We start from the raw sequence: 24,375 nt of genomic DNA, 5'->3' as shown, positions 1-24,375 counted from the left end.
AAACCGAATCAAAAAGTAACCAAACTAGGTCCAAATCTAGTCCAAATTCAACCAAACTGAATTTGAAAAATTCTAGAATTCAGTTAGCTTTGGTTAGAGCTTCCCTCTCCTATAAATAGAACATGAGTCCTTCGAAAAAAAAGGAGAAAAATTTTACTATACTAGAGTTATGCTGAAATAATGCTAGTTTCTACTATTCTCTAAAATTCTCTCCAAATTGAAGAAATTGGAGCTTCCCTCTTTCTTCAATCCCCATTGGTGGCTCCATCAACATACTTAACCAATTGATTGGTTGGGGGCCTCTACCGTGAACAAAGAATCAAACAATTTGTAAGGTAAATGGTGAATTTTGATCTTTTCTATAATTTCTCAAGGTTTCTCTCTTCTCAATCCCTCTCAAGCTTGAGAAGCTTAATTGGAATGGTTTCTGAATGCTATTGAAGTTAATTGATGAATGGTAGTGAAGAGTTACATAATTTGATGAATGCTATTGAAGTTAATTGATTAATGATAGTTAAGAATTACATAAATTTTCATTTATGCTTAATTCTAATGGTTTTTATGTAATTTCTCTCTCTCACTCAAGAAATGGTCATACTCATGACCCATTCTCAATCCAAATGAAGCTTTTCATAAAGCTTTTCCTTAATCCAAGATTAATCTATGCTTGAGGTCAAATTAATGGCTTTTTTCTATGCTTTTAGTTTATGTATTTCATGAATATTGATGATTCAACCCATTATTGGGTTAATGATCCAATTAGGGATCATTCTAATCATTTCCTTAATGATAAGCTTTATCCTTCAAAATAATTGAGATTTATCAGTCATAGTAGCGGAGCTATGGCAAAATTTTTATAAAAATTACACATAAAATAATTTTATTCAAAGCATGAAAAGAGAACTTCCTACCATATTCTAGGAATTATCATCCTAGATTAATTGAAAGAATTTTATTGTAATCATGGAGAAATTGATTTTTATGTTATGCATAATTGATGATTATTGTAAAAGTGTTTCTTTTATCATATTTGGATTTCATGCATAGAGGTATGCATAAAAGAATTATTATTTTAATATAAAAGTGTTTCTTTTATCATATTTGAATTTCATGCATAGAGGTATGCATAAAAGTTGATTATTTTATTATAAAAGTGTTTCTTTTATCATATTTGAATTTCATGCATAGAGGTATGCATAAAAATTGATTATTTTATTATAAAAGTGTGACTTTTATCATATTTGGATTTCATGCATAGAGGTATGCATAAAAGTTGATTATTTCATTATAAAAGTGTGACTTTTATCATATTTGGATTTCATGCATAGAGGTATGCATAAAAGTTGATTATTTCATTATAAAAGTGTGACTTTTATCATATTTGGATTTCATGCATAGAGGTATGCATAAAAGTTGATTATTTCATTATAAAAAAGTGGCTTTTATCATATTTGGATTTCATGCATAGAGGTATGCATAAAAGTTGATTATTTCATTATAAAAGTGTGACTTTTATCATATTTGGATTTCATGCATAGAGGTATGCATAAAAGTTGATTATTTCATTATAAAAGTGTGACTTTTATCATATTTGGATTTCATGCATAGAGGTATGCATAAAAGTTGATTATTTTATTGTAAAAGTGTTACTTTTATCATATTGGATTTCATGTATAGAGATATGCATAAAAGATATTCTTTTTATACTAAAAGTGTGATTTTCATCATAAATGGATTTTATGCATAACTTAGATGCATACGAGAAATTCTTTTATTCTAAAAGTGTAATTCCTACCAAATTGAATTTATGCATAAGAAGATGCATAAAAGATTGATTTCTAAATTCAAAGTGTCATTCTCATCTAAATTGAATTTATGCATAGGAAGATGCATAAAAGAATGGAATTTCAATTCAAAAGTGTTATTCTCATCCAAATTGAATTTATGCATAGGAAGATGCATAAAAGATGGATTTTTAATTCAAAAGTGTCAATTCTCATCTAAATTGAGTTTATGCATAAGAGGGTGCATAAGAGATGGAATTTTAATTCAAAAAGTGTCATTTTCATTTAAAATGAATTTATGCATAGGAAGATGCATAAAAGATTGATTTTTAAATGAGATGTGATAATATGTGATAAGATGCATATGGGAAGTGATAGGATGTGATAAGAGGTGTATGAGATGTGATAAGATGTGATAAGATGCGTATGGAAAGTGATAGGATGTGATAAGAGGTGTATGAGATGTGAAAAGATGTGATAAGATGTGTATGAGATGTGATAGGATATGATAAGAGGTGTATGAGATGTGATAGAATGTGTTAAGATGAGTTAGGATGTGTTAAGATGTGTATGGGACGAGGTAGAGGGTGTATCTGATGGGATAAGATGTATATGGGATGTGTTAGGGCGAGAATGGATGTAGTATGGATGTATGGATGTAGATACAGATGTATGTATGTATGTGGATGTGGATGTATGAATGAGGATGTGAAAATGGATGTATGTATTTAGATGCGTATGTATGAATGTGAAATTGGATGTATGATGTGGACGTACGAACATGGATATGTATGTAGAATAATGAATGTGAATGTGTATGTGAAATAATGTGTAGTCTATATGAGTGAATGGATGAGAATGAGTACACATTGAATGGAATAGGGAATAAGTAATGTGGTCCGAGAGTGGATAATGTGGAAAGATGAGAGTTCGTTATAGAAACTGTATTTTGTGACTGTTTGTAAATGACTGTTTTATGTCAAGAATGCTGGGGAAGCATTTTGACCGTCTTGAGGATTAAGGTCATGAAGACCGAACTGATAAAGTTGCAACTGCTGACGGAGAGTCAATGGAGGACATCTCACGTAGCAAGGTCGGCCGAGGTCTTGACCAGCCTCGGTTCGATTTAAATGGTGAGCTTTCGTCGGTACGGTGGATTAGGGACCAAGGAAGCGGCCTATGAGTGAAGCGCTAGGTCACCTGCGAAGGATCCTAGAGGGTGCTGACCATACGGTGCTCGGGCTCTGGGTTGCCGAAGATACCCACACATGCGTCGAGGAAGATATTGGAACAAGGAGTAAGAGTTATTTTCTGAAACCGGGCATGGATCTGGTTGATTGACCTTGTTGGTCCTCAAACGGATGAGTCCATGGCTCTTTTATATGGATCTGTGGGTTGATCTTGCTGATCTTCCACGGAGATTCCATTCTGTTATATGAATATATTGCCAGTTACTCTATGAGCTAGGAACTATGGAAAAGGCCCCTGAGTGAACAGGTGGTGAGCGTTCTGGTTGCCAATGATGCCATAAGTACACTGATGAATGAATGACGGGAAATAAGGATTCAACCAGAGACATTGAGGATTGTCATCAGAGCGATATAATGGTTTCATTAAAGGATTGTTTGAAAGTTAGTTGATGCTAAGAAAAAGGCAATTTCATATTGGGTGTGTAAGTCGTGTGACTAGTTTTATGTTTGCATGAACTTCCGGCTAGGGGGCCTGGGAACTCTTTTCCCTGGTACCCGGGACAAAACCTAACCAAATTCCTAATTGGATCCCATCTCTACAGTGGTTGGGAGGTTGGCTAACCCATGGGACTAGATGTAGGCTGGACTGATGGATCCATAAATCGAGACTCAAAAATTCTGTTATTACGATAGATGAAGTAAATCCCGGATAGTAATTGTTCTATGGATAGGAATCAACGACTGTGCCTCTTGATGGGGAAAAAATGTTGATCACAATGATCCAAGTGCAAGTTTTGTCCTTGATTGACCAAGTATCTTTAAAGGTGCAGTCGGACCAGTTTGATCAGTAATGGTCTTGACTACGTTAGAGTAAAAAGTTATCCTAGTGGAATCGCCCGTGCTTTCCGAATAAAGGAAGTTTTTCCGGGTTCGGTTTTGGAAAAACCGACGGATTAGTCTTTTGTCTGGATATCCGTGGGGTGGACGCGGCCCCGAGTGTGGGACCCTGGCCCCCGCGCAAGAAAGGCTACTTCCGCTGCTAGCACCCCGAATCTGTTGCGTGGTGGAAATAGGGATCTCACAATTTTTTAGGGATCCATCGTGATGTTACATTGCCCTTTCTCAGGTTGGTAGCTGCTTTCTTTCTACGAGGCTTCTTGGCTGAATGAGATTGAGCAGGGGAAGTAGCTGTTAACGAAGCTTTTGGGACCCATTTGTATGTACTCTTTGGCATAGTAAGCGGAGCCTTGGAGACCACACTGCCTGTTTTTACTTTTGGCATTGAAGCGTTAAAGGGGTGGCAAACAATCAAAGATGGTTTTGCCACTGGACTTTGTGATTTTTTGTTATCTAGCATTTTGTCCAGAGTTGATAACTTAGGTGCGGGATTTTGAGCGGTCAGATCGAGAGCGGGTTCTTGCGTTGTAACTCGCCTGGTTGCCCAATCAATATTGCACTTGGTGGCTAACATCCATTTGCGCCCTAAGTTTACAGTCCCCTCCATGGGCATAACCAAAGAGCTTTGAATTACGGTCCCCTTGTCATAGGCAACCGGAGTGTGCAGAATTCTTGAGACAGGGGTTTTCTTCTTATTGATTTCTTTAACTTGGATAGCACTCTTGGATAAAGGTGGTTTTCCAAGTTGACACCACACACCGTATGATAGCAAATTGTGTTGAGCTCCTGTATCCAATAATGCATTATGCAGCACCTCCCCGTAAGGACTCTATAACTCAATTGGGTATCTTAGAGGCGGGTCAGATTCCAGTGAATCCTCTGCCTCCTCGAAAAATACTTGCGTAATCCCCAAGTTGGCTTCTCGTTGGCACCTAGCATGCTGTTGACGTTCTTTGGCTTCAATTCTTTCTTGTATCTTCTTAAGCTCAGCTTGTTCTTTAGCTGCCTTCTTCTGATGGATTGCATGTAACTCCTCTTGGCTCAGTGGGTCATAGTATCTTTTGAATTTACTCCCATTGAGGAATCCAATAGTTTCAACTCCGTCGAGAGTCCACTCGGATGGTACCTTGCGGGGTAATTTCACATACTCTCTATACGGTCCCTTACCAGCATATTTGAGCTTCTTCTTTTCGTTACGCACTCCATACATCAGGACCTTATCCCCAACCTTGATGTCCTTGTCTTTCAGGTGGCGATCAAACCATTTTTTCCTTCTATCCTTCTCCACAAAGACATTGTACACAGCCAATTGTCTTTCTTTGTTTAGCCGCTCAAGGATATACAGACGCTTTACTAAGGGATTACCATCCCAACCCTCTTGAGTAGCAACACGAAGACTAGGAATGACAAATTCCCACGGCATGACTGCTTCTTGGCCATATACCATTTTGAATGGTGTGCAATTAATAGCCACTTTGTACGCAGTACGATAGGCCCATAAAGCTGTCGTAAGCTTTAGATCCCAATCCGTTCGATGAGCTTCAACTGTCTTTGTCAAAATAGAGATTAAAGTCTTGTTGGTACTCTCGGCTTGGCCATTCGCTTGCGGATAGTAAGGGGTAGATTTATGATGGGATATCATGAAATTTGTTGTGAGCTCCTTAATCACTTCATTTATAAAATGCGTACCATTGTCGCTCACAAGTTCAAAAGGACAATCGAAGCGTGTGATTATATTTTCAAAGAGGAACTTGGCTGTTGTCCTCGCATCTGCTTTACGTGTCGCTTTTGCTTCAGCCCATTTGGTCATATAGTCAGTGGCCACAATAATATAGCGAGATTGTGTGTTGCGGGCCGTTGGGCTAATTGGACCTACAAAGTCTAAACCCCACTTTTCAAATGGTTGGTTTACTTTGATTGGATGTAGGGGCATGTGATCTTTTCGCTGGGGTTTCTTGTAGCATTGGCATTCATCGCAACTCTTCACAAAAAGTGATGCATCTTGGAACATAGTGGGCCACCAATACCCTGATTGTAAGATCTTTCGCGCAGTTAAGTCTCCTGAGAAGTGACCACCGGCTACGCCCATATGTGCCTCTTGCAAAATGTATAGATACTCATCCTCTCGGGCACAACGCCTAAGAACGTCATCCTTTCCTCTTTTATAAAGAGTCCCGGCTATCAGGCAATAGGGTTCACATTCCTTAATCAGCTTTCGAGCTAGATCTTTACGAAGCTCCTTGGGTGGAAAGCCATTAACCAAAAAGTTAACAATCTTCTCACTCCATTCAGGCATTGTCTCCACCACCATGAACAGGAAAGTGTCAAGTAAGTCATCATCAACTCCCGTAGGAGCTTCACCATTAGGTATGCGAGACAAATGATCAGCCATGACATGTTTTTTTCCAGGTCTCACAACAACTGTGAAATCAAACTCAAGGAGAATCAATAACCATCGTGTGATTCTTCCTGTGGAGCATGGTTTGTTTACCAGATACAACAATGCTTGATGATCCACATAGAAAACAAACTTGGTGGCAAGGAGGTAATAACGAAATTTCCTTACTGCATATATCATTGCCAACCCTTCTCGCTCCGTAGTGGTGTAGTTCATCTCAGCGTTGTTCAACTGGTGACTGGCAAAGATAATGGGGTAGTCTAGTTTTTGTTCTCCAGGTTGAGTTAACACACACCCAATAGCAAAGTTTGATGCATCAATATGCACATGGAAGATTAAATCCCAGTTAGGCATTCGCAAGATTGGAGCACTCGCCCAAGGCCTTCTTTAATAGCTCATAGGCACGGTCACAATCTTCGGTCCAAAGAAACTGGATGAGAAGCTTATACAATGGTCGAGCTATCTCGGCGAAGAATAGAATAAACCTTCGATAATAACCAACATGGCCCATAAAGCGTTGGACTCCCTTATAGTTGGTGGGTGGGGGCAATTCCAGAATGACCTTGATTTTACTCTCGTTGGTGGAAATCCCATTTTTGGACACTATATGCCCTAAGATAACTCCGTGTTTAACCCAGAATTGGCATTTGAAAGGATTCAAGGAGATGCGATATAATCTACACCTTTCAAATATTTTTCGTAAACACATCAAGTGCTCGTACCAAGAGGAATGAACACAAAGATTATCTAAGAAAGCTTCACAAAAGTCCCTTACATATTCCTTAAAGGCTGTGTTTATCAATCATTGGAATGTTGCAGGTGCATTGGTCAAGCCAAAGGCCATGACGCGAAAAGCAAACACTCCAAACTCCGTGATAAATGCTGTTTTAGCTTGGTCCTCTACTGCAATTGTGATCTGATTTTAACCAGAGTACCCATCTAAAAAGCTGTATGCCTCCTTGCCTGCAACTCTTTCAAGCACATGTTTAGAATACGGCAAGGAGTAATGATCCCTTCTGGTGGCTGCATTAACCTTTTTGAGATCAACCCACACTCTAAGTTTCCCATTCTTCTTTGGTACGATGACTATCGGAGAAACCCATTCTGAGTACTCAATAGGGTATATGAATCCACATTTTACAAGCTTTTCAATTTCCTCCTGTACAATCTTTGCGTACTTAGGATTCATTGGGTAGGGACGTTGCTGGACTGGTTTGGCAGTGCTAATCATTGGAATTGTGTGTTGCACCACCGAGGGTGGAACACCCTTCATATCATGATATGTCCAAGCAAATATGTCTTTGAATTCCTTAAGAAGCTTCTTGAGTGTAGCTTCTTCCGTCTGGGTGAGGTCTTGAGCAATAAAAACTGGGTTAGACTCCTCACCTGGATCTGCTAGTTCTATCTCCTTAACTACCGTCGGGCCATCGTAGACACCGCTACTCCCATTGGTAGGCGTTCGTTGGGCTTTTATGTAGACCACTTTACGTTTCCCTATGGTAAATGATTTGAAATGCTCGGGTGCGTGGTGTAAGTCTACTGGTTCTTGTTGTGCCAGGTTTTTTTCTTTTAATTCTGCATCCTTTTGTTGTTGAGCTAACTCTTGATTTTGCCGCCTTCTCGCAGTATGACTTAGTTTTGGTTTCTTTTCGATTTCTAATTGGGCGACGTCATGAGGTTGCGGAATACACCACATGACACTTTGGAGGTATTGTCCCCAATTATCCGCTAACTTTCGATGAGCGTCAATAGCTCCTACATAACTAAGCCATTCTGCAGTGGATCTCTCTTGGTTTATTGCAGTTCTTACATTAGCTCGATAGCATTGTCGCTTATGTCTCGTTTTCTTCTTACCAAGTTTTTGATTTTTGTTTCTATCAGATTCGGACTCACTTGGTCGATCTTCACTTGTGTCCCCCTCACTTTCGGATGAACTGCAGGAGGTCACCGTCCTAGGCCTTGAGCGCCTTGCTTCCACACTTGGGTGAATATTTGATTCATCCCCCCCATCAGGCTCAGAGTCAGTTTCTTCTTGAGATTCAGACGACTCAGAGTTGCATTGGTCAGAGTCTTCGCTACTATCAGTGTCAAAGGAGTTTGCCACTTTCTCGCCATCAGGAGTTAAGTGCATAACACCTATCATGTTTATTGGCACTATTGTTGGCATATCTTGCCCCTCAGGCGTTACCCAACTTGTGCCTCTATTTCCCCATGTGTCTATGGTTGCCGCTAGGTGTACCCAATCCATGTTATCCGACTCAGTCATACCCGGTAGGACATCCATATAAGGAGAATCTTTCCCATCATTAGTCTCTTTTTTGCATGTATAGCAATACCTTAATGGGGCGGAGTGAATAGTGGTATCCGATCGATTATCGATGATAACCTTGCTTCCTAAAGGATGCGCGCGACCATTCTCAAGATCAACTCGAGTGACAGAGTCCTGGAATTGTAGGTAGACATGGTTTTTCGACCAGTCATGTACCATTTGTGCTTCCCTCATGAAAGGACGTCCTAAGATCATTTGATATGTTATAGGATGCTTGGAGAAATCCATTACAATGAAGGTATGTCTTACTTTGTATCCCAAAACCTTGATATTAAGGTCCCTTAACATTCCAATAGGTTTAGCAATAGTTCCGTTTGCCATCTTAACCACTATGTTTGTGACTTCAAGGTGAGGTCTTCCCATAGACTCCCAACAATTTTTAGTCACAATGCTCACTCCAGCACCACCATCGAGGATTCCCTTTAGAATTAATCCCTTGGTAGTAATGGGGAGAGTTGCATTAGATTCGTCACCTTCAAAGTACTGTCCCAACTTGTTAACAGGTATTTCAACGACCGAGTCTTCATCTAGGTTGGGTTGTAGATCCCAATGTTCACCTTCCTCTTGAAGCGTGTCGAGTCTATCCATATTTGCAAATTGTGGTAGTCCCGCCTTCAGTTCTCCATTGAGAAATGCCCGAAGAGCTAAGAATAGCTCAGGATCTCCGTATAACTTGGATATGATCGTGGTTTTGATTTCAGAGGACATGAAATCCATTAGCTTGGACACATTCAATGGTACTTTTCGAGATATCGCCCCTTGACTAGGGACTGGTGAAGATGGAATCACTTCCTCTTCGATGGGGTCACGCATTCCCTCACTAAACATTCTTTCAAGCAAGAAGGGTGGTTGCCCACTTCCTGATGTCCTATCCTCACTTTCTTCCTGAATGATACTAGGTATAGCTAACGGTTTATGGTTCCTATGAGGCTGAACTTGCGTAGGAAACACTCTGTCTGGAATTTGGATTTTTCTAGGGTTTGGCTCCAGTTCTCTTTGTGTTTCTTCCACCAAACCCCTTAAGTGTTGCACTTGTTCAATCTCCTCAACTGGGTTTGGGTAAGTTCCAATCTTTTTCTTGAGGGTTTTTGGCCCACGTGGCTTGTCTTGGGGAGTCTCAGTCAGTTTGGGTGGCCGAGAAGGCATTAGCTGACTTGGTTGTGGGGCTGGGGGAGTTTCCTTTTGTTTCCCCTGATTTATGTATTCGCTTGATTCTCCTTTGTTGAGCTCCCGAGGGGGTTCCTCCCTTAAGGTAGTGGCTTTGGTCCCCATGGTTTCTATTGAATCAGAATCATCTTCAGGATCATTCATATACATGGGGTTGTCTCCTGTCCCTATGTTAGTCTTTGAACTAGGCTTGGAGCTCGTGGCATTAAGCGATCTCTTCTGCCGCGTTTTCTTTTTCTTTGCTCGAGCAATTGATGCAGTATCCCTCTCTTCAAGAATGTAGTTTTGATTTTGAAGCATTGACCGTGCGTGTAACTACATTCGCGGGTACAACACGTGTGGTTTCTCGTGCCTGGTTGGTGACCTCAACCAAATTCAATGGCGTAATCTTGGGTGCACTAGGATTATGTGGACATTAAGCAATCAAATGATCTATGCCACAATGATTACATGTAAGTACCGGCATTCCCGATGTGCTCCCTTGATTTGGTTGCATTTGAGTAGCGATCTTCTGTAGCCTATTAGGGCACTCCGCTACACGATGCGGCCCACCACAATTGTAGCATTGAAGAGGGGGTCTCCTTGCCAAGGTATTAAGGTTTTGCCCTGTTGTGGCGAGAGCAGCCGCTTGATATACAGGCTTGACTTGCCCGAAATGATCCTCCATGTAGTACTGGGGAGTCATTTCAAACGTATCAATCCCATATTGAAGAGTGGGGTCTATCTCCTCTTCATAATCCCCACACGCACTATGTGACTCACAACCCATCTGGTTTACAGGGGTAATCCTTGGATGTGGAGGTTGTGGTCCTAGCACTGGCAGTGGTAATATAACGGCACAGACTGGACTACATTCGGGTTCCTTGGAACTATGTGCTGTGACGGTTGCTCGATCGGTGGTGCAGGCATCAATGCGGGTACTTGCAGTGTGTTTGACCAGGCTAGTGGTGCCTGATTTGCCAACATACGCTTAAGTACTAGGTAATCCTTAGATTGATGGCCATACTTACCACATGCATTGCAATTCCCATTGAATTTGACTCTGAATGTGGGACATTCACTCGTACTATGTGGTCCTAAGCAAACCGAACACCATTGCTGCTCTCTTCCTGGGTACATATGGCTATTTTGAGGAGCTCGATTACCCCTAAAGTATTCTTGGAGAGCCTTAGTAAGTTCAGTCATCACAGACATTTCGGATATCTTAGGCTCCTTGGCAATAGGTTTTACCGTCATTGGCTCGTGCCCAAATACTTGCGAACTAACGGATTTTGTCTCCGAAGACACCTTTTTACCTGCAATCATCAAGTTGTCTTCTAACTGGATTGCATTGGCAGTGACTGCTTCCCACGTTGTGAGACCTCTAATGACTAGGCCATTGTATATGTCCTCGTGGCGCAATCCTCGGATGAATCGATCGAGCACTTGGTTGTTATTGAAGCACTCATCGGGAGTGCAGCGAGAATTTAGATGCTTTAATCGACTAATAAAGTCTCTCACTGACTCCCCTTCCTCGCGTTCAGCTTTTTGGAGTTGAGATGCTACTCCCCAAAGCACACCCTCACGTATGTATTCCTTCAAGAACAATCTCTTGAGAGTGGGATAGTGAGTACGCTCTTCAACCCTCAAAGTTCGATACCAATCTCCGGCTTTTCCACTCAAGGTTAAGCCCTAAGGCTTTACATTTATGTAGCTCATTGTGCTCTTCCAAGGAATCACACACGTGTTCAAAAACTTCAATGTGCTTCCTAACATCTTCGTTACCACTGAAGTTTGGAGTGAGCTTAGCAACTTGTATCGCCTTGCTTCTAGGCTCTCTCTCAGGCATGCCCCGCATGTTTTTCGCGATAGATCGTCCGATCGTCTGGGCAAACGCTGCGAGATCACCTAGGTGTTTCTTGTGTGTTTCACACCCTATTTTTACTTGTTTTCAATCCGTTTTTTACTCCCTTACTTATGGTCGAACCTGGACTAGGGCGTGTGATAGCTCGAGACGAGCGTATCGTTTAAAGGGTCCTAGCGTGCTTTACAGCACAGTGTTCACTTGTCCGGAGCTCCCTTGGTCGTCAAAACAGTCTATTTGCTTGTGGGGAAAGGGTGAAGGCTTTATCCCACATGCTCACTTCACTCCTTGGGGGGTGGGCTTTATCCCACATGCTCACTTCACTCCTTGGGGGGTGGGCTACATATAGAGCTTCACTTCCCTTAAGCTCTCACTTGAAAGAAAGCTATGGAGGCTCACTCTCCTATATGTATATATCAAAAGACCGAGACCAATTGGGGGTATTTTTTTCCTCAAATACGAAATTTCTTTCCTCTTCACACGGTTTTTTTTGCGAAATAAATTTTTTTATTTTTTTTATTTTAAAGTTTACGTTTTTTGTTTTGTTTTTTTATAAAGAAAAAGTTTTCTAGGGTTTGTTTTCTAGGATTTAGTCTTGGCCGCGGCGCCTTGTCGCTCACACACAATGCAGGCCTGGGAATACAGTGATCCCTTCGTCCGTGTTCACGCACACGCACACAGCGCACAATACCAGCAAACACAGCGCACACACTACGCGCGGAACAGAGCAATGACCAGAAAAACCAGAATTGCAGAAAACAAATTACAGAAAGCAAAAAATGTCAACACCATACACACAGTCGCCTTTCCTACAGTGTAAATTTCGCTTCACGCAGCAGCCCGAGCTGCAAACTGGAGCTTGGTGCAAGGCATCTCCCCGGCAACGGCGCCAAAAATGTGCGCTTTTATCGCATGAGTCGGGGCTGGGGACTTGCCGAACACCGTATGCGAGCCACGAATGGCTACAAGCATACAACCTGAACCTAGTAAGCTCAAACAGAAAGCAAAGGTGTGTCACTCACCGCTCAAACCGCCGCCGTGAAGGATTCTCGTGTTGCAGTGAAGAAGGAGCCGCCGACGCAACTCTACCGCCTCGCCAAACCGCCGTGCCACCACATAGTGCTCGATCGCTCTCTCTCTCTCTCTCTCTCTCTCTCTCTCTCTCTCTCTCTTTCTCTCTCTCTCTCTCTCTCACAGGAGAAGGAAACCAAGAAGATAAGGCAAGAGCACACTTTGTATTCCACACGTTGAGAATGAGAGTTTTAGGGTTACATTTGATTCTTATAGGTGACTTGGGCGCCCATACATGGCCGGCCGATCCTAACCCTTATCCTACTGATATTCAAGGTGCGCCTCTCATCAGCGATCACCCAATCCCTTTATCCTTTACATATGGTGCCGACAAGCCGGCCCATGACTCATAATACTTAAATTAATTACATGACGTAAAACATAGTACGTCTCAATGTTCGTCATAGGTTTAGGATGTCCGTCATAGGTTAACAAATGCTCAGGGGTCATGGAGACTGTTTGCTAATGAAATGCAAGGGAGAGTTGGTAAATTGAGGGCTAAGGAAAAGAGACAGCAAAGAGGCAGGTGAATGGGAAGGGATCAGAGTTCCTTTCCATGATAGAGTGGCCTTATGCAACACAGTGTTAAATGCTTACATTATGTTTTTGTGCTTTGTGTTAGAGTTTGGCAAAGGAAATTGGCAGAGAATAATTAAACCTATAAGACAATTCTTATGGAGAAATGGTAACTCTAATAAGAAGGCTATAGCCTAGCTGGCTTGGGAGGACATATTGCCTCTCCCCCCAAGGAGGAGGGTGGGATTGGCATCTTACATTTTCCTTCTCATACTAAGGCTAGGTTTGCTCTTCATCAGGAGGAAGTGTCTGGACAAAGATGTTGAGAGAATTAGTTGAAAGTGCTGGTGTATATACTATGAAGGTAGATGGCATGATCTAGGATGGAAAGATAAGAAATTCTCTTATGCCCCTCTGAACGGGTTACAGGTTCACCTCTTGCAAGAATGTTGTGTACTAACTGGAAAGAGGCATTAGAGTTGATGCTTTGGGATGGCTGTTCTAGAGTCACAAGGTATTCTTTACTGTGTTTAGGTATTTTGTGGTCACATAAATTTAATCCTCCCCTGGCTTTTTAGGATCCTAAAACAGCTAAAAGTATGAATAACAAAGGTCTCAAGAGATTATCTGACTGTTGGGGTAGGGCTTTGCTGGGATGGAAGGACCCTGGTCAACTTGATGAGGAGTTTAATCTGAATTCTAGGGAGGGACATCTGGTCAGAGTGGTGCTGGAAGAGGTCCAAAAAAGTTAGTTTTCTACTGCTTTTGATGATTCTTGTTGGGTAAAAGACTGGGTCTAGTACGATAGGGTTAAATTGACAAAGGGACTGCCAAAGAATTATATAGGGCTTTAAGAAGGATTGAGGAGAATGTGATATATTGCAATAGGATTTGGAGGACAAGTTGGGGGCCCAACACTTGGAGGAAGAGATGGAAAATCATCTGGAAATTGGAAATTCCTACCAAGTGTCAATTCTTTGTGGAGAGTCTCTATGGGTGCCCTTCCTCTTGGGAGCAAATTGGTGCAAAGGAACTTTACTAATGGATGCTGCCCTAGATGCAAAACAGCTCTGGAAGATGGGAAACATGCTTTCTGGGATTGCCTAGCTATTATAAGTACTTGGACCAGAGTTAGTAGGTGGGTATGTAACTGTACTGGTGTGCAGGCACATTGGGAAGACTGGTTATTAAGGAGATGGACAACTACTGAGGAGATTGTTGATGATATTTTTAACATAACTATATTCTGCTGTCTTTGGGAAATATGGAACACCAAAATTGTATTTTATTTCAAAAATCAGGCGATATAGGGTTGGATACTACAGGATTGATGTACAAATGTGTGCATATGTGTTGGTCAATACTCTTGGTTAATAAATTGAATAAAGAAGGAATGGCAGCCATCTATTGACTCTCTTTGGAAGGGGATATCTTCAGGCATACTAGACTGAGCCTACCTTTTTGTTGTTGTGTATTCGGGTTATTTCAGTGCAGAAGTCAAGGAGCAGACCGGTGAAGTTTGGTCCAAGGACCAAAAGATGGTATTAAAAAGTTAAACAAGTGAACTATACTTATGTGAGCACCAGTCACCTAAAGGTTGCACTACCGAGGTTCTGATGGAAGTCTGTATTCAGCTGGGATTTCAGATATCTTGGGAAAATTCTTCCTTTGTATTTGAAGATGAGAGATGGAATATGATTTGTAACATGCTGAATGGGGTTAGAGGGTTGTCAAGGTGGCATTTGAGTGTAACTGCTTTTTGGTATATAAATATATATGTATATTGGTACCAAAAAAAAAATCTACAACATATAGATTATCATCGTATAGGAATCCAATTGACTTGACCATTATATACAAGCTTTTTCCATTTCATCGCTGTCCAATCTTTGAGAAGTGAAACGTAGCAATCCCAATTTCTCCAAAGAATTTCCGCAACCCGCACCTTCCAATGATTTGCTTCTTTGAGGAATTTATCTCTTTGCTTTAATGAGTCTGTGGGCAGTCTATGGCAATGAATAATTCAATGAGTCTGTGGTAGTAAATAATTCTCAAAACGTGAAGAACCACTAAACACTCTTGAATATTGCTTGTGACAAGCATCGAACCAATGATGGTGGGATCATTGTGCAAAATTTTGTAAAGAGAAGAGGAGAGTTGGTAACATCTCGAAAGTAAAAGAATAGCTTGTAGAGGTGATAGAGAACACACACACACATAAAGTAGTTGTATAGATAGGAGAGGATGACCAAAGAGAAGCGAGGAGGTGTGGAGGTTGGGGGAGAGAGGGGGAGGAACTTAGGAGGTTGGAGGACACTATGGGAGGAGCTAGAGGGAGAGAGAGAGAGAGAGAGAGAGAGAGAGACACGCGTGCGCGCGCACACACACATATACAAAGAGTTGTATAGATAGGAGAGGATGACCTAAAATAAGGGAGGATGTGTGGAGGTTGGGTATGGAGGGAGGAACTCCAGGAGGCTCGCTGGATTGGGCCAAGAGGTACAAGATTGCACTGGAAGCTGCAAATGGTTTGCGTTAACTAGGTAATGGGCAATCTAGGTGCTACATCTAAAAGGAGAGAGATTTTTTTTTTTTGACTTCAGTGTGATTGTTCAACAACGACCACAATATGTACATACATATCATTTATCAAGCGTGACCAATAGAGAACCACACATAGGAGTGGATGACACTCACTCGCTTGTTCCAACTTGACTAGGAACTAGAATGGGGCAAAGAGATTGCCCATTACTAGGTAAATTAACTTCCTTAAGACAAACCAATCAAGAAGAATACAGCTATAGAGGACTAATCAAAGAAGCCCCTTCTTATCAAACTGATAATTGGGCAAATGTAGAAGAGAGGAAAGGATGGTATCCTACAAAGATGTGTACAAGATAATGCGTTACTTTCAATTTTAGAGCAAGCACACAAGGGTATAGCACATTTTGGCGACCAATAATCCTCTACTTTAAGCGAGAGCTCTACAACCTCCTCATCCACATAACACTTTATATCACATACTTTAATGCTTGATCTTGGAAAGGGGTTATGTTAACAACCATGGATAAATGTTCTAATTTTGTATAATGCATCCTTATTTTGTATAAGTGCAATGGCACATTAATGTATTTTGTTACACTCTGTTTCGTGAATAAGACATACCAAGTATCTAAGCTCCAAAGCGTATTAACTATGAGCAAGAACCACTTTTCCAATCATTGTCTATTATGGACACGTCAGACACATAGCCTTGAACATCTACATGTATATAATACACATTTGACTAATGAGAAAGGACACGATCCCATCATGCAAAATTGAGTCTACAATTCTCATCTCTTGTGTGACACTCTCCATGCGTGCTTAGTGTGATGACATGATTGAGAGATTGCTTGCAGTGAATATGTGAGAATAGCGATCGTTAAGAGAGAGTGCCCACTCCTAGCTACCCAACAACACGAGAAACCCCCATGGAGCAAAAATGCGAGCATGCTTCTACCAATAAGAGCTACAGCGATCGGCCAAGAGGTACTACCATTGAATAAAACACACTAAAATTACTAAAGGGCTTCAATATCAACATCTTCTCCAATTCCCAAAGTTTTGACTCTAAATGATCTTCCAACTTAGATCCCAATAACAAAGACCTCTTGTCAAACTTTTTCCACCACACAACAATACTAGTTCTTTCAGACACTTCAGCTTTGTGCGTTGGTTATATAATTTTAAACTACTACACGGAGGGGACATTTCAAAATTCAAGAATTACTGCGTGAATAAAAATCAAGCCATTTTCAAATTCAAGAATGATTGAAAAAATAAAGATACAAGGTTGGCCCGCATGAGTACCAACTCTACAAATAAATAATGTTTATTGGTTCTCACACACAGTATCAATTGGTTTGCTTGACAAGACGTGTGTGTGTGTGTGTGTGTGTGTGTGTGAGAGAGAGAGAGAGAGAGAGAGAGAGAGACCTCCACATTAATAGTGGAACGTTAGATCTTAAAAGAATGAAGCATGACTACCAATCGTACAAATAAATAATGTTTCAAATCAATTTACTTGATGACTACCAATAGTACAAATAAATAATGTTTCCAATGAATTTACTTGATGGCGTTTGAGTATACTCGTAGCTTATGTAAAACTACATCATGAGAGATCCAAACTAAAAACTCGAGTCAAGCCAGTCAAATGAATGTGTGTGTGTGTGAGAGAGAGAGAGAGAGCTATGGGAGGGGAGAGAGAGATGCAATGACCCTTCTCGTGTAACACTTGATCCCTTCCATCCCCCGTCCATTGGATGAAAGTGAGTGAAGGAATGTTCAATCTGTGTCCGAAATGTATGTCCATGGAAAAATGTACAGATTGTAAGCCCATCTGATAAATATATTGAGCAACAGCATGGTTTAAATTCTAAGTTGCTACGGCATGACATGCCACTTCTCATCGGTGGGAATCTGTTAGCAAGGCTGTCATCAAACCCAAACTTTTAGGGTTTCCTGTATTTATATACTGCCTTTACAGACCTTGTCCTAACTCTGGTGATACTAGACAATTGTAACGGCTTCAGGCAGTAACCCTAATGTACACACTTGAGAAACTTCTGAATATGACAGGGACTGAAGTAAGAAAGGATTTGGTTGGTAGATTTACGAAGACCCATACATGATTCCATCCCATTTCAAGGAGTAAAATATTGACTCCAAGTGAGGAGGGGTCTTGAGAAGAAGGGCAACAGTTGCGCACAATGCAGCAACTGCAACCATCATCGTCATCAAGGTCCTATGCATTGTGCTATGTTCTCTGGAAGACCTGAAAGGATGTCGCCGTGCCGCTGATCTACAATCCTTACAGGCTCGAGTAGAGCTTGGTACCGTTCTTGAGAATGCTGGAAACTCAACATCTTGTTCTGCAACAATCCCCATCCTAGCAGCAGACAAATCATTGCCTTCTATGCTGTATTGAGCAGAATTCTGTTCCCCATCTAGGATTGTGACACTCACAGAAGGAGACTGCTTGCTTGATATCTTTCTCTCAATCAACTGAAGATAGGAAAAATTCCCCCTGTTCCGAGCATGCCATTCAGGCGTCCGTCCTGCATAATCATGCACAGATTTCCATCCAAGCAAGCCAGCCTGCCATACAAAAGGCAGCAAAAACAAAAAAAAAATATAAAAAATCCCACTCTGCATTTGCATAATTCTTTGGAGCACGCCATCAGAAACCCCAGAAATAGAATGCACTCCTACAATAGAGATCTCGTAACCTACTTCTAGCTGCACTCGCTGAATCCTAGGCAAAAATACTCGTCCTGCACCTGCCACTTACAGCTATAGTAGACGACAACATAGTGCTACAACCTTAAACCCTGTTGGTTTTATGAAAGATGGATGAAGGTAGCACTAACCTTACAACCTACTACTAACTGCACTGGGTCCTTTGCCAATAAAAAGGGTGGCAGACGGTTACAATAACACATGAAAAAAAAGCCTAGCTAAATGAATTTAAGCTACTGTTGCCACAATCAGCTGCTCTCTAAGTAAGTGGATGCAAGATTTACTACATACAGGAGGAAGCATCTTTGCTATGAAACTGAATCATCAATAGCACATTTCATTACCTCACTTGGATCGTCTGTAAGTGCTTCCACAATATCTTCAGCATCAGACATGCTTGCAGCAATGTGAAGGGGAGTAAAACCTGCTGGCCCCTTCATGACTGGTGTAAAGATGCTATTGCCTCCCGATCCATCTCCATCTGGTACATATCGCAGCAGCAGCTCAACCATCAACCTGCACTTCCTCTTTACGGCTTGATGAACAAGGTTCACCTCGGACAAGACATGCAGCACCTCATCAATTTCTTTGGTACCGATGCTAAATAGCAAATCCAAAAGCTTTTTCACCACTGCACACCAGTCATGTAAGACTGCATACTTCAAGATTCCTTTGAATCGAGACAAGCTTATGTGGGAGGAAGGACCTATATCGACACCAGATGGACTGATTCCCAATGAGGTACTTTGAAAAATCCAGCCCAATTCATGTAAGAAATTCATTGCCTCTGCCTCTTTGTTCACATGAACTTCATCAGATGAAAAGTCTTCACTCTCCCTTGGTTGCCAAGAATCTGAATCAAGCTCCTCTTCCAAAGAACGAAGCTCAGAACAGATTGCTTTATCCGCTACAATTACAGGTAGGATGTTCCCTCGAAGATCATGTTCAACCTGAAAAAGTAAATTCACTTGAAAACATAATTTAGAAGATGAAACATATGCAATACAACCATGAGACTAACATTCACAACAACGAATAGGTTTGGCTCTCCCTACCATCCCAGAATAGATAACAAATAGTTTCATAGAAAAGATAAAAGAGAGAGAGAGAGAGAGAGAGAGCACCTCTTCATAAATTTCAAGCTAGGAAGCTATAAAACTAAAAATAAAATGAAAACAAACTTACCTCAATAAAACAGCGACCCAAGACATTTGGAGGACCTCCAGGAAAATAAACTCTCTGCACCTGCTTATCAAAAGCTCCTCTTCCAGATGAGCTTGAAGAAGAATCATCATGGGTATCTTCATAAGCTGACGAGGGCACTTCATGAAGAACATACCTTCCATTGTACACACATAGAATCCTATGACATGGCCATTCATGAAACCATAAGGATGGTATAAGACAATCTGAATGTAACAAATGCTTTAACATGGGTGCAGTACAGAAGCTAACATGCATAGATAAGCAAGTGTTTTAATCTGAGCACGCTATTGTGTAGCAAAAGATTGCCCGTCCTTCAAACTTACCTTGTTTGTGGAACTAAATTGTATCCAGATACAGCCAGTGTAGCTTCTTGACCAGCTACAACAGCCAATGGCCGAACAGATCTTAACAAAGGAACATTGTTTTTTCTCAAAAATCTTATTTTTTTCACTTTACCTGCACAAATGGAGTGGGCACAATAAGATTCTTTCAAGTTTTTCTTAAGGGAGGCCAAGAGGAGCCAGGCTTTGATGTGTAGTATTCTTACCATTGATAATTAATGCCCTTTGCTGCTCCACTTGCACTAAAATCCTACCCTTTGTCCATATATCACCATGCGATAGCCGCACAAGTCTTTTCAAACTTCCTCGCAAGTTTGCAACTAGCTGAATCCAAAGCGATGACACCATAAGAGGATCAATAATCTGAAGACCAAGCCATATTGCAGAAATGCTTAGACATCAAGAGAACAGCCACCCAGCCCACCTCTTCCCAGGAACAATGTGGCATAGATAAAAATACAGTAAGCAAAATGCAACCAGGCCGCATGTATCCTTCCATGAACCAAGGAGTCACAGACAGCCACTCCTGTAACTGCCACACACAAACCAAAACAAATTAATAAATCCTAACAAGGAAGAAACTTCTAATATGAAGACCACTCTCCTTGAAAACATATAAAAACAAAATCTCCTTCCAAAACCAGCTCCCTGTCTGCATGATACAGTTCTTATCCATAGTCCTAAATGCAATACCCCAAAGTTTAAAGTTTGTTCAGAAGTGCAAGTAAAACCTGTGGGACTACAATGGCCGGTAAAACCTGACCATGATTTGTGCCCTGAACAAGATCTAATGGCATTCAAAACCTTCAGAATCTTGTGGAATCCTGCTTGATTCATCTTTACATGCACATGAGAAGTAACGTGATTTGAGAACATTAATTAATGACTTGCCTGAAAGATTGAGAACATCGTGTGTACCTGAGACCGATGGTTCTGAGGAATGTCTGCCATACGAGTTGGATCACAAAGCTTGAAAATAATGCGGCCACTCAACTCCTGTCAATACCAAATATTTAAAGTTTCGTTCTCAGCAAACTATTGCAGATAAGCCAGTAGAAATGTTTGTACCATAGTAAGAACAATGAAGCAATCAATGAGGAAGAATGAAAGCAACACTTCGAAAAGGCACTCAATTTTGAGAACGCAATTCAACGCTAATTACCTGGCCACCTGAGCTAGAACTAGCACGTGACTGATCTGATCCAGACTCTGAACTATCACTTGGTTGCCGACTAGGCTTATCAGCAACAAGTGCTGTCCCATGTATCTGTTTAAATGCAGAAAGATTTGTGTCATCCTCCTGGAGATGTGATTTTGCATTGGGAACTTCCCTAGAAGCTGTGCCATTCCTGAATCCACTGCCAGACTCAGTTGGGAAAAAATTCTGCTCTGCGGGAGACCTTGTGCCATTTGTGTCAGGTGGAGAATCTGAATCAGCTTCTACACTGTAGGAAGCTGTATGCCCCAAATATTGCTTCGTAACGTTTGGCCTGGTAGACAGTTCTGAGAGATCTGCATTACCATGTGACTTGAATGACTTCCCTGAGAGAACTAATGGCAAGCGGTCCACGGTTGCATCAGATGCTTTTCGGAGATCCTCAGGGCTGCTCTGACCATGTGAAAATAGGGAGTGGATGCTCTGATCATTGCAGGGAAGCTGCTGAGGCACTTGGGGCTGTTGCATCTTCCCCTGTGTTGCAGAGACTTGGGCTCCCAAAAAATTGCGAAGCACTAAGAGCAGTGCTTCTTGTGAGAGACCCCCTAATGGGCCGAGGACTCCTGCCTGAGATTCTTGATCCCTTTGGCGTCCAGGCAATGTTTGTCGATTTTGAGATGCCGCTAATGTGACATCTCTAATCAAAGCCGTGGACAAAGGCGAAACTAGAGCTGCCTTCTTGAGAGCCTGCAAGATAGACTCTTGCTCTATACTAGGGGTGTCAAGCTTCTCTTTTGCTTTTGCTGCTATAGCGAACAACAAGATTAATGGTTAACTACTCAACTTAATAGCATCACAACTTCAAACGCACACGACACAGTACTTTGGAAGGAAATATCTCTATCTATAACATTGGCATGCTATATTAACATATAGTTCACATTCTAGTAAAAATATCGAAAATGGATTGGTACGGGGAAAAAAATATTCTAAATTTCAGGTAAAACAGCCAAAAGAGTCATTCAGAACACAAAGCTTACATTGCAACTGTGACAGAATGGCAACTAAGCTTAAAATATCGGTTCCTCTGACAGTATCAGACATGGGGACACCATTTGTTCCAAGTTCAGGATGAGGCTTTCGCCTCCGCTTGTTGTGGCCAGCCAATCTCCTGCGGCAACTCCTCTTGCCCTCATCAAATTCCTGCAAAGGATGAAATCTGCGAGCAAAAAAAATATTTGATTAATTTTCAATAAACAGGCCTGTTTCCCTGCAGCGTGTTAGCATTTACCAAAACTGTCACTTCTCACCTGCTGCATTGCTGACAGAATCGTTGCATTACTTTATGGACTAGAGAATGAGGTGCCTTGGAGTGAAGTTCACAAACTTTGTGTCGCCTATGATAATCCTTTGCATGCTTCAAATCGGCATGACAATCGTCAACCTGACAAAGCGGAGACTGGCTCCCAGGAGAAGAGGAGCGAAAGCGCTTGGTATTTCTTGCGCCATTACCTACATCATCTGTGTAAGAAAATGAGCCTGGGCACAGTTTGAGCGACAAGCTACCAACATCCTCATCAAAACGGTCATCTCCTGTCATCAGATTGATCTGTTGTGTGGGACTACAATTGTTGAAAAGACTCTGTTTCCTTCTTTGTTCTGTTGAGCACAGTTCTGCAGCAACATCCCCATGGTTATCTGTGGAATCAAGCCTAAGATCCATATGCGTAATCCTCTGAGCCCTCTCCTTTTCAAAAGCCTTGATATGTTTCCCTGCGCGTGACCCATTCTCAGAGTCAGGGTGTGCCATGAAAGAAAAGCCCTCCCAACCCCTGGACTTGAACTGTTCATTTGCACCAGCTTCATTGTCCTCTCTGTACGATGCCTCCAAATTAGGGTCTAACGTTGCAGACATAACAGCCTGCTTTGATCCATAGGTGCTATCATAACCTCTGCCTGGTAGAAACTGATATTGATAGAAAGGGCGGCCTCCATAACCAAATCTGTCATGAACTGCTACCTGAGGACCTGCATCTCCATCCATTCTGAAACTAAGGGTTTCGTAATCTGAAACTGTAAGTCTCCTCACCTTAGAAGACCGAAAGAAGAAACAACGTAAGCTGCCATTCCTTAAAGACTCTCCTCAAACTCGCCATTGCTGAAGTTATCTTCAGGTCTCAAAGCTATTTTATCTAGCGGAGAACACTAGCATGACGTGAATAAGGCAGAATGTCCATCTGCGTACTTCTTGTCAGTGAATTACTAGTATGTGAGCTTCTGCGGCTAAGTCCCTGGATTATAGAGGGCAAGTCGAACCAGCTAAGCTCATAAAAAGGGAGAACGAAGCCTTGAAATGTTGAGACAAACCTGGACTACATTGGGGACAGGAGCTGCCGACAAGTAAAATAAAAATCCTAGCTGTCGAGATGAGTGGGAGCCTCTGTCCGTTGTGGAAGCCCCTCTGCCCTAGCCCTGGCTGTCGAAGAAACCCGTGCTGGTGAAGAAACCCTCGCAGGTGCAGAAACACAAGGCGGACTTTAGATGAGGAGAGACAGGTAAAGCCGATCAGCCTGCGAAGGCGTCAAAGGGCCACAGAGGGTTGTGTAGAATGCTGCGGAAGTATAGATCTGTGGATAAGAAAAGCCCGAAATGGTGAATGAGAAGCACAAGGTCAAGGGAGGGATGGAGGTGAGCTCCTGGGGCTTGGTTTTTTAGAAGAAGAAAGTGAAGCCCCATGGGGCCATGGGCATGCATGCATACGGCGTATAATCATGTTAAGCTCATGCCACATGTGTAGGTATTCATACCGTATATATTAATGTAATACATCATATATGTATTTGTGAATATGTACACAATGTACAGTACGGCCCTCTGCTGCCACTGCGGAGGCTTCCGCCGTGTGGGGGCCAGCTTCGCTGCAAGGACACTGGGCGGTGGGACCATCTGCACGACGCCCCCCGACGGCCACGTCATCCGTACGGAGGCCCCCTCTCACCAACTTTTGCAGGACCGTTTGCCAGCGACACAAGCAGCATTCTCAACGTGGCTCATTTTTTAACCTGACGTGGACTGTTCTATGGCAGGGTGACTAACTTAGTACTGCCCAGTGCCGCTTGTTTTGGCGCTGATTCTGCCTGCCCATATACTACCTCCGGCCAGCTGTGGCAATCTGACGTGGCGAACGTGCCGTC

General features: G+C 41.9%; 1 protein-coding gene across 2 annotated transcripts; it reads right to left on the bottom strand.

Annotated features, from left to right (window-relative positions):
- Nucleotides 1-17,240: 17,240 nt before the first annotated feature.
- LOC147627104 (squamosa promoter-binding-like protein 1) lies at nucleotides 17,241-23,929 on the bottom strand. 2 transcript variants are annotated; one of them, XM_086815680.1, is made up of 10 exons: nucleotides 22,492-23,929; nucleotides 22,222-22,400; nucleotides 21,188-21,987; nucleotides 20,944-21,021; nucleotides 20,450-20,557; nucleotides 20,232-20,349; nucleotides 20,008-20,140; nucleotides 19,664-19,841; nucleotides 18,823-19,428; nucleotides 17,241-18,337 (listed from the first exon to the last, which is right to left on the bottom strand). In XM_086815680.1, the coding sequence occupies exons 1-10, from the start codon at nucleotides 23,223-23,225 to the stop codon at nucleotides 17,852-17,854; spliced, it is 3,420 nt and encodes a 1,139-aa protein (XP_086671806.1). In that variant the 5' UTR covers nucleotides 23,226-23,929; the 3' UTR covers nucleotides 17,241-17,851. The 2 variants fall into 2 exon arrangements, with proteins under 2 accessions (XP_086671806.1, XP_086671807.1); XM_086815681.1 differs by having other exon boundaries at nucleotides 21,188-21,984.
- Nucleotides 23,930-24,375: the final 446 nt, after the last annotated feature.

This window comes from Cibotium barometz, chromosome 21, assembly GCF_041138505.1.
Source record: "Cibotium barometz isolate CiBa-2024 chromosome 21, ASM4113850v1, whole genome shotgun sequence".
Lineage (NCBI taxonomy): Eukaryota > Viridiplantae > Streptophyta > Polypodiopsida > Cyatheales > Cibotiaceae > Cibotium > Cibotium barometz.
The sequence above is the reverse complement of the archived record's forward strand: the minus strand, read 5'-3'. Positions and strand labels throughout refer to the sequence as shown.